The following is a 10565-nucleotide window of genomic DNA, read 5'->3' as shown; positions in this document are numbered from 1 at the left end:
CCCACCCCCACCCCAGTTCCTTACAAAAAATACTAGAAAAGCGACCACACCAACAATAAATTAATAAATGAAGCTAGACAATGGGTGGCAACCTGGCTGAAAAAAAATGCCTTCAAATTATTCATGTTGGCATGAAATGAGAAAGTGATGAAGCTGCTTAAAAGAAACTGGGAGACGTTTGAAATGTTTCTGAAAGGTTTACTGAGTCAAGAAAGACTGCTGCACACAGAGCTGAAATAAATAAATGAAATAATTTTATCGTAATAATTATAGTAACCATCATAGTAAGATTGCTTATTTACGTTTCTGTCTTTCTTTAATATATAATATATATATTTATACTTTCAATAAATTGTTCCCTTTAATTTTTCTTCCCTTGTGTGTATGCATGAGACTTTGGCTATCCCACTGAATGTCCTGGTAGCAGCACTCTGTATCCACGGTATCTCACAGGAGCATCATCCCCCTGGGTCGTTTCTATAGCGATGCTATTAGAGAAGGCACTCTCCCCACTGGGCTTAGCCAAGCACTCATCACCTTCTGCACCTTAAAGCTGTGGATGTAGTGTCCTCAGTGGGGGGAGAGCAAAGAAAGAGGAGGAATCGTAAAGAAAGTCTCCAGTTGTCTTTGGTTGCAGTAGGTTTGGTTTGCAGTGAGTTGTTGGCAGAATTTGGTGCAGCTTGGTTTATTAAGTACATTCCAGTTCTTAAAGCTTCGGTCCCTGCATCGAGATGTCCTGGGACAGCACGGTCCATTTCCAGAACCTCTTGTGATTTTTTTTTCTTCTTTTTTTAATCTCCAAGCACTCATGCAATACACATTTCCTTGTCAGCCTCTCAAGAACATGCATATATTCAGTGTCATTCACTCTAATATTTCTTCATTCATCCTTTATTTTCCTGCCTTTCGCCCAACAGTCCCACAGGTTCCCACCGGTTTAGTAGTGAGACAGGTAAGTGCGTCACATGTCAACAGTTCCTTATATGTCCTCTGGATCCATGTGGATCACCATCTCTGTATCCTTTCGAATATTTTCATGTCCCAATTTTCCCTTTGTCGTAGGCTAAGCACTCATTGTCTTGTTCAGCTAGTCTTTCCCCAGCTATGCTTTCTCTGTATGGTCCAGTTACAATCCCACGCTTGACACAGCCCACCTGGACTCCAGACAGGATTATGGTTGGGATGTGGTTTATGTGGTTCTGGATTCCAGGCCTTTGTTGTGCCTTGGACTACGACTGACCTTAAGGCTCTCTGTCACTCTTTCCGAGTTTCCAGCATTACTGGAGATACAGTCCAGTTGGTCCAAGGGAACAAAAGGTTAGCGAAATTGTGACTAACCAGGTGCTATGAGGGTTGAATTAGGATTCTTAAAGCTGAACCCCATCAATGATTCATCGGGTTTCTGGTCAATATTTGTCCCATCAAAGGGATGGACAATCAGTCGAGTGCAACAGAAGAGATGACTGGGTTAGCCATTTGGAGGCTCAGGGTGAGGCTTGTGCTCCTCAAGACTGTGGGTGCTAGCGTTAGCCACTGCTAGCGTGTCCCAGTGGTGCGGACCCTTTTGACCCGCTTGCTGATGGTCGTGAAGCGGAAGGGTGTGGTGAGGTCAGGCTGTTCCCCTGGTGGAAAGCGTTTCATAAAGTGTACGTCCTGCTGGTTGGGGAGCGTGTGGGGTCCCCGGCGAGGACGCCCCCTCTTTGTGAAGCCGACATACCAGCCCGTGTAGCGCGCAGACATCAGAGCTGTGTAATGGTTTTCCAGGACCATTTCCACAAAGACGCAGTCAGCGCTTCGGTTGCTGGCCTTCTGAGAAAGAGCAGGGGAAAAAAACCACAGGTATATACACAATGGCATAAAGTGAGGCCAGTGAGGAAGTTTGGAGACATTGTTTTATGAACACGTCCGAATAAGAAAACGTCTCACCTTTCCCACCAGCTTCCCGCGGCGATTCATGCACAGGTAGAAGTTGGTTTCTTTGCCTCGGATTCTCACCTGGCTACCAAAGGTGTCTGCCTCCACTACAAGCTGGGCTTATTAAGGGACAGACAGAGAAACAGACAGACATTAGAGATGAATGTGTGTGGAAAAACACTGCATGAATCTCTTTGTTAACAGGCTATAGACGTATAATGTTTGTTGATTCATTAATCCTACAGATATGAGAAACCCCAAAACTTTTGATCTCCTTTTGTTCAGGGCTTCCTGTGATCTATTACAATAGCAAAAAATCTGAACTTAACTGACATCCAAAGTAAAAAAAGGTTCACACCCAAAAACAAAGTCTTGAGTGTCTCCATGTAACTGGAACATTTGTCTCATTACAACCGCAGACTGGAATGAATGGTGTGTTAAGGGTGACACGCATTGTTAATTTTCCGCCACAGATGAGGTTTTCCTCAAAGGTCAAATCGGTATTATGGGTTCACCCCTTCGGTGTGTTTGCTGTATCCTCTTAAGATGAAAAACTTAAATTTGGACTTCTAATGGCCTTTCAACAATCGCTTTCTTCTTGCCACTCACCCATAAGGACTAGATTGGGGGAGTTCACAACTAATAGTTGTCCTAACAACAGATTTTCTCACCTGAGCTGTGGATCTCTGCAGAGTCTCCAGAGTCACTATGGACCTCCTGGGCTTTTCTGATTAATGCTCTCATTATCTGGACTGTGATTTTAACATGCATTCAGGTGAACGGTGTAAATGGATTAGGTGACTTCCGAAGCAAAACACTTACACCAGATTTTATTTAGCGGTGGGTTGAATACTTATGCACGTCCCTTTATAAATATTGATTTGCAAAACTTTTGAAAATCCTGTATGCTTTCATTTACAAATATATGCGGCTTTGCACTGGTCGACCTCATAAAATCTCACTGAAATATCATCAATTTTGTCTTTACGCGAAAGACATTCAAACGATCCAATCCAACTTCATTCATGAAGCACTTTGAAAACCAAAGTGCTGCACAGACAAACAAAAACAGAATAAAATACAAACGATGATCGAAAATACATAAAGCAGCCACGTGAGTGAAAGAATTAAGAACAATAAAAGATAACAAAAATAAATAATTCGTTCAACATCTCACATGGTGTCAACAGCCTGGAAAAAAAGATGGGTTTTAATCAGCTGACATTAAATTTAAACCAGTCAAAGCATTTTGTCTGGGTCGCAGTATGGAGATTCATATAGCTCCTATTACCTGTGTAATAAATCACAGGCAGATGTGGATATCTCTGGCAGAACAGATGGCTATTAGAGCAGGTTGATCACACACATGGATGTGAGAACCCTGACTGCACATGGGCCTCGAGAAAAATAAAAAGATAATAGCCGAGAAAAAAAAAAGGCAGCCGAGGGGAGCCGAAGAACACTCAGTCTGAGTGCCTGTGATCCTGTTGTTTTAAGGCGTGTGCGTGTGCTCCTGTGCCCTTTTGTGTTTTTGCGTGGAGGTGCACAATGTGTGTTCGACCTTCCAGGCAGCCGGCTGCTGCTTCACTAACTACACACCTTTAGAGAGTGTTTGTGCCTGTTTAAAAATAAATCCTAAAATGGTTCCTACATGACCTTAGTCAACAAAGGGGTCAGCAGAAATCAATGCCTCCCTCCCTCTTGCCCCCTTCATGTCTCTTCCCCCAACTGTCTTCTCATCTCCCTTCTGCTCTTACTCTTCATCTTTGTACTGTCATACACTTTTTTTTTTTTTTCCAGATTTATTCTCTGTGCCTGTAGTTCGGACGCAGAAATCACCGGTCTAATTGTTGTTTGTTTGGTTTTTTTTTGTTTTTTGTTTTTTTTTAGTCAAATCATATTTTAAATGCTCGTATAAAAACAGGTGCATCTCTGCATGTGTTGTACCCGGGGCTAAACGGACAGACATTTGACCTGAAATGAATAGAAAGGATGTGCCAACATACAGAATTATGAAGCTTTATGGGAAGGCTTAATTGATTCTGTGCTGTTTAAGAATGGCTTAGCCATCATTACACATCTAGCAGGAGGGATGAAGGATATTGGGGGATGGACGGAGAAAGTGTCAGACGATAGATGGAGGGAGGGAAAGGAAGCCTGCTGTTTAAAATCCAGAGGAGACAACAGGAAGGATGAAAAATCAATGGTTGGATCAATGAAAGAGATGAGTTTCTAACACTCGGTACGATGCTCTATCCGAGCATCGATGCTAGGCTCCCTCCTTTATCTCACACTTTTTTTTTTCTTTCGTGACACCTTTTCTCTCTGTGTCTCGTCTCTCTTGTGAATCACTGAGTCTGCAGCCAGTCAATGTGGTCTTTGTGCTCCCGAGACAAGCTTCGCTGCCCCTTTGTCAAAGCCATGGAAGGCCTGTATGTGTGCTTTTATGTGCATCACCAATGATGCATGGATCTGGTCAACTTTCAAGTCTTTGTTCTTCTTACAGTGACTCACTAAAGTATGCACAGCCCTTGAACTTTTTCTATGTTTTGTCACATTACAAACAAAACCTTCAATGTATTTTTTTAATGAGATTTTATGTGGTAGACTAATACAAAGTGGTGCATCTTTGCACAGTATAAGGAAAATTAAAATTTGCCGATATAAATCTGCATAATGTGCGGCATGCATGTGTATTCAGGCTCTTTCTTGAGTCGGTACTTTGTAAAAAAAAATCACCTTTTATTTAATATCAAATCTTTTGGGGAATGTCTTTGCCAAATTGCAAACAGCAATTTCCAAGCCTTTGGTATGACCGGGCTAATCTGACGATTTGATCTGAACCAGCTCTGGCTAACGTGGGAGATTCAATCTCTAGCCCTATCTATCTCAAGTCTCCTACAGCCTCCAACAAGTTTTTTTTTATTCCAAGGTTGTCTTGTGTTTAGCTTCTGATTTTGAATGATGGACTCAGCAGTGTTCTGTGAGACACTTAAATGTGATGATATTGTTTTATATTTGTAACTCTGCTTTAAAACGATCTGTAGCCTGTCTGCAGCGCTCCTTTGTCTTTATATGATGCCGTTTGTTCATTGTTCTACTACGGACCTCAGGGAAGAGGATAGGAAACTGCATGTCCACTTGTTTTTTTGTTTTTTGTTGTTGTTTTTTGTTGTTGTTTTTTTTACATCAAAACCGATTTCTACTTGGTGTTGTTCTGTCAGTAAAAATGTGTAAAAGAAAAAAAATAATTAGGTTTCAACACAGCAAAATCTTCAAAAGGTGTGAATACTTTGCAAGGCCGTCCGCACGTGCAAACAGGTCATGAGCACATTTAGTAGTTAAGTGCTACTACTCTGCTTTTCACTGTACGTTTGTGTTTGTGTCTTACCATATTTGTCTCCATCTTCTCCCTTGGCACTGATCCTGCGTCCCAACACCTGGACGTGCTTGCCGCTCGTACGGCTGTAGAGCTGGTAGACTCGGTGGTGTCTCCGACTCATGGTGTCTCGCACCTGCGTCTGGTTCTCCACATGCACACTGAAGTTGACTCCATCCACGCCAAGTACCTGCTGGAACACCCACAAGCACATCCGCAGTTTGGCAGAGGATTGGGAAGATGCTTGAAGGACCGTGCATAAACTCAATACACAAGACGTCTTTCACGCTACACAATCGCTCCTTTGTCATGCATGCCGTCTCTCACCTGCAATGGATTGCACATCACCAGTAACATCTGGATACATCTGGAAAAAGCAGAAACAGTGAGTTAAGAAATATAAAATTTTGGAAGATTAGGGTATTACACCATCATTTCCATTTCTTTCTTCCTCTGTTCTCTCTGTCCGACATCTCATTTCCTTCTCGGGTGATTACTCACACTCCTGGGCGTGAGACTGGCACGACGACTTGACATACGGACCGGCAGATGTCCAGGAATCGAAAGACAGACAACACCCAGAGCAGTGTTTACGGTAACGCTACCAGCAGCCTCCTGTCCGAACCCACTTTCTGACCCATTTGTGACTTTTGCCCTTCCAAAAATCTGGCCTGCAAATGACCCGACTGGACCCAACACCGACATGGCAAACATGCCGAGACGAGTAGAACACGTTTTTGGTTCGCACATCTAAGGAAACGGGCTGGCTCATTTGGCCGCTTGTGTATGTAGACAGCTGTGCTGGACTACAGGTGTTCATTCAGCTGTGATGTGGCTTTCGAGAGCGGTGGATTGTGGTTACATTTGGAGATGCTTGGAATATGTGCGAACAAGAGCTAAGACGGGGAAAAATGATTTATGGTGGCACGGTACAAATTTTTTTTTTTTTGTTTTGTCTACATGAAGCCTATTAGTTGTCCAACTAAAGGCTTTTAATCATTACAGGAGAAACAGCTGGTTGCGCTTATTAAAATTCTTCTCACTTTCTTCCCTAATTGACATGTAGACCTTGACCTTGAATGCATCGCACGTTATTTACAGCTTTTGTAAGGGAGTGATTGTGTTGCAAAATCTTCCTTGGCAGTCCTTGAGCAGCTCTGAATTAGTGGCTGAACACTTGATGGAGTTCAAAACCAAGTGTGTGGGCTGAAAAGCAATTCTATGAATTTTGTCTTTCCCCACCTCATCTTTTGCTATCTCTCTGCATGCTTCTGTCTCTCTCTCTCTCTCTCTCTCTGGCTCGCAGTCCTCCCTGTTGCTCGGCGAGTTTATCTCTCCCTCCCCGTCATTTCTCTCCGCTCTACCTTTCTCCCCCCCTCCCCTGCCTCCAATCTTTCTTTATGTTTAGGGTTAGCGAGGGTGACTCCTCCACACTGTCATGGGTACGCACACAGATGTGCAGATGTGTGCAAGGTGAATATGTGTATACAGGAGGGGCATACAGCTGACAGCTGGGCCTAAGCAAAGACATGCTGAGAGAGGCAGATAGCAAAGAGAAGGGGAAAGGTAGGCCGAGAGGTACGCAGCGGCCTAGGCCGAGAGAAGGGCTGTGGAAGATAATGTGAGAGTAAATAGAGGAGAGATGAAGCTGAAGAGATGGGAGAGTGGAGATAACATCTGAAAAGAACAGGCAGACGTACTAACGTGAGGCAGGGGAGATGGGGTCAGAAAGCAGAGAGGTTGCACATCTCGAAGCAAAGGGGAGAAAACCCAAGCAAATTAACGAGAGAGGCGAGACCGCAAAGTGCAAAGCGAGACGAGAAGACAAAAGGGCAAACGGTGGAAGTGGAAGGTGTTCAACATGTGCTTAGTGTTGCGTAACATGTCTCTGCGCCCTGCCTCGTACAAGTACACCGCCATGGCCATCTTGTTTCCCCTCTATTTTTCTCTCTTCTGTCTCATAAGACTCCATAGCCGGTGTTGTTGGCTCGCTCCAGGTCGTCCTAATAGATGCACACATCCTGGGAAATGCAGCGGAGCATTGGCCCTCACTTTTTTTGCCTGCGCAGCCGAAAAAACCAGAGCGCCTGTGCATTGTGAGGACTCTCAGCTGTTAAAACACCACGGCTGCACCACTGCCGAGGACGCTGTCGGAAAAGTGCCTCTGCACTGGATTCCCCCGCTCCCACAAAAACCACAGACACTCCATATTATGCCAGCTACAGAGAGAAGGAGAAGGGGAGAGGAAAGAGAGAGATGGGATCAGCCGGGCGGTGGGGGGAGGGATGAGAAAAACGAGAAAATAAGAGAGTGCAGAGTAAAAAAATTCAAGAGGAATAAGGACAGAAAGAGGTAGGGGAGAAAGAGGGAAAGCCCAATGTGCCCGGGCCCAGTGCCAAAACAAGCAGCCATCTGACATCATAAACCTACATCCCAGCAGATCAACCATATGGAGGCTGCGGTTAGGAGAGTAGGCCTCAGCGCTGTAGACTGGGCACTAGCGTGGAGAAGAGTGGTTGACCTGTGGGACTCGGCACAGAGTGGCGGTTTCAGACTGTGTGTAGCAGTGGTTTACGTGGTACGCCAAAGTTGGAGCAGTGGGCTTCAGCAAAGTTCAAAAGTTTCAAATGTGCTGCGAGCAGACCCCGCTTTAGAGTTTTGCTTAGACCTGTGGGGGATATGAGCAGCATTCGAGGCTGATGACGCAGCAGAAGTCTGAACAACTCACAGAAATTAACAGGTTGTTTAGACCAAAAGCCCTGAACTGAAAATCTGTGATCAAGAGGATTATAAATGGCATCTGGAGGATGAAAAGTGGCTGTGGTAACACCGGTAAGTGAGATGGAAATTAATAAAAAAGATGACTGGGAGAGCAGCAGACTAAACACAGAAAGTGTCTCTTCGGATGCCGCCAGGGGCACCGTCATTCATCAGTTATTAATTTATACTTCTTTTAATCTTAGAAGGCGTCTGTGGGGGAAAAAAAAAACAAAACAGAAATGGTATGGGCAAGAAAAGAAGACAGATGTAGTCAGTTAGGTGAGAGGAAGGTACTGAGACACAAACAGCAGCACACACCCTGTCCAGGTTGTGTAAGGAATGAGAAGTATCTAAAGATGACTGCCATCTGGGAGACGAACAGCCGACACAAAGGAAGAAAAATAAACTCCCTGACTTTTGAGGAGGAACATCTCAAACATGCACCCCTCCACACACCCTCCCTGGTCCTGCATCCTCCTTCCATATATGTGCTCCTTGGCTCTATAATTTAGCTGTCCCACAGATAAAGCCAGTGTTTTTTTGATGCAAGTTTTGAAATATTCCAAAACCGGGGAAAAACACACACTTGTTGAACAAAAAGGGAAATTGATCCATTTCGAGCCTGGCCGTCCCCAAAGTGAGTGCAGATGGTGATGAAGATGTTTATGGCAGGTTTTATGAGCAACAAGGCCCTGACTCTGACCCAATGGCCCTGAACTGTCAGCCAATCAAAACAGACCCTTGCGCTCCTATGTCTTCTGTGGAGTAATGTAACCCTTAGACGTTACAACCCTCATCTTCATCATCTTCATCTGTTGCCCTGACCCTCCCAAGACGTTTAGCCAGAGCAATAGAATCCGAGCAAAGAAATTAGATGAAAAGTGACTTACAAGACGGTCAACGTGGAAAGAAGGGACCACATTGCTTCCCCCCTCCACTATGGAACTTGGCCCAGAGACGGTCTCCTCGCTCGGTCTGAGCCAGTCCGACAGTCCGGAGATTCTCCCTTCACGCCGTGAACCTGATGGATGATGTCCAGAGTCAAAGAGTCAGTTGTCACTCCTGTTGGCATCGGCGGCAGCGGCGTGCTCCGGTCCTCCCGGTGTGGATGGCACAGACGAGACGGCGTGAGTGATGACCGCCGGGCAACCTTTAACAGCCGTCCTGACCGGTGGTGGGACAGATGGGCGGGGGCAGCAAATGGGCTGCGCGTTCCCGACAGAAAGCGGAACAGGTGAAAGCGCGTTCACGTGTTACAAATTGCCTGCACCGATCGACCTAGCTGAACCCCAGCAACAGACGCGTAATCCAGTGCGTAAAAGTTTTCGTCGCTACAGAAAGAAAGAAAGAAGAAGAAAAAAAAAAAAAGCAGCGGAAAAAAGCCGAACTCGCCGAGATCCACAGACGGGAGTTAGAGGCAGGTTTAATCCAAGCTGTGCGGGTTCTGGAGCTCTTGCAGGCGGGTTTCCTGGGCTGGCGGCTGGAGCAAACTGCGACCTGGATGATGGGGCTCTGCGGGCGCAGGGTAATTCAATGCGATCTCGGTCATCTCTGAGCCTCCACGCAGCGGGGTCTGGTGCTCAGGTGACACCCGCTAACGGTGTTCCAGGAAGACGTTGATAAGGTCCCGGAGCGGTCCAGCTCAGACGGAAGAATATGGGCAGTCCTGAAATAGGGGGGGTAGTAGAAGGGAAAGAAAGATGATGGAGGAAGGAGGTGGCTGGAGAGGATGGGAGCAGCTGCGACTGGGTGGCAGAGTCAGCCACCCGCGACACGGCGAGGAAATGACATGCCGCACTTTGCACCTGATTTTTCCGGACTCTTCCCCCCCACCCACCCCCCGGCTCTACTCAGCCGCTGGTTACCACTTGGCTGCAGCAGTCCCCTCTGCGCCCTCTCAACACAATACCTGCCAAAACACAGCACGATGACATCACCTTCAAAATGTTTGAAGGGGGGGAAAATGCAATACGATCTTCTTATTTATTTAAAAAAAAAAAAAAAAAAAAGGAGAAAAGTTTAGGGCAGTTTCACTGACAGTGTGTTGGGGTGAGGGGAGGGGGGTGGGGGGCATGAAACACCAAAGTCTCTGCAGCGTTCCAAGAGAAAAGGGAACTCTGGGCTGCAAAAAAAAAAAAAAAAAAAAAAAAAAAAAGGGGGGGGGGGAAACTCACCAGCTTGTGAAGAATAAAAGTTAAAGGCAGAAGGTGTTTACTCAGTCATGCTGACAGACCGACACCCCCAGAACAGAGCAAAACCTTACACTCCGCTGCTCTCCCATGTCTCTGCCTCCCTGTTTCATTCAGACACCAGAGGGGAAAAACGCGAGAGAACGCAAAAAGAATCCAGCCGTGCGCTTTTATCCACTTCACTGGTATTATGCAGATCCTTCTTCTTTTCAAAAATAAAAAAAAGGTTTCTTTCCTTTCTCTCCCTCTCTGTTTTTTTTTTTTTTTTTTTTTTTTTTTAAAAATCTCCCCTTTAAGGGGGGGTCCCAAGGGGGGGGGGGGCG

At 45.6% G+C, this 10565-nt stretch overlaps 1 protein-coding gene across 6 annotated transcripts in view; it reads right to left on the bottom strand.

The window, feature by feature from the left end:
• Window positions 1-182: 182 nt before the first annotated feature.
• The window catches only part of LOC106937107 (fibroblast growth factor 18-like), a 42246-nt gene continuing 31863 nt past the window's right edge, over window positions 183-10565 (bottom strand). For 2 of the 6 annotated variants that reach the window (XM_015018462.1, XM_015018461.1), the window contains 4 exons: window positions 5621-5660; window positions 5306-5486; window positions 1927-2033; window positions 183-1809 (listed from right to left, as the gene is read on the bottom strand). In XM_015018462.1, the coding sequence (XP_014873948.1) occupies window positions 1537-1809; window positions 1927-2033; window positions 5306-5486; window positions 5621-5650 (591 nt within the window). In that variant the 5' untranslated portion in view covers window positions 5651-5660 and the 3' untranslated portion in view covers window positions 183-1536. Of the gene's footprint in view, window positions 1810-1926; window positions 2034-5305; window positions 5487-5620; window positions 5661-8943; window positions 10514-10565 lie in introns of those variants that run through there. The other 4 variants (XM_015018458.1, XM_015018459.1, XM_015018460.1 and 1 more) reach the window with 4 other exon arrangements.

This window comes from Poecilia latipinna, unplaced genomic scaffold, assembly GCF_001443285.1.
Source record: "Poecilia latipinna isolate Pla-1442-1.1 unplaced genomic scaffold, P_latipinna-1.0 Scaffold2275, whole genome shotgun sequence".
Classification (NCBI taxonomy): domain Eukaryota; kingdom Metazoa; phylum Chordata; class Actinopteri; order Cyprinodontiformes; family Poeciliidae; genus Poecilia; species Poecilia latipinna.
Note: the sequence above shows the minus strand (reverse complement) of the source record. Positions and strands in the feature narration are given on the sequence as shown.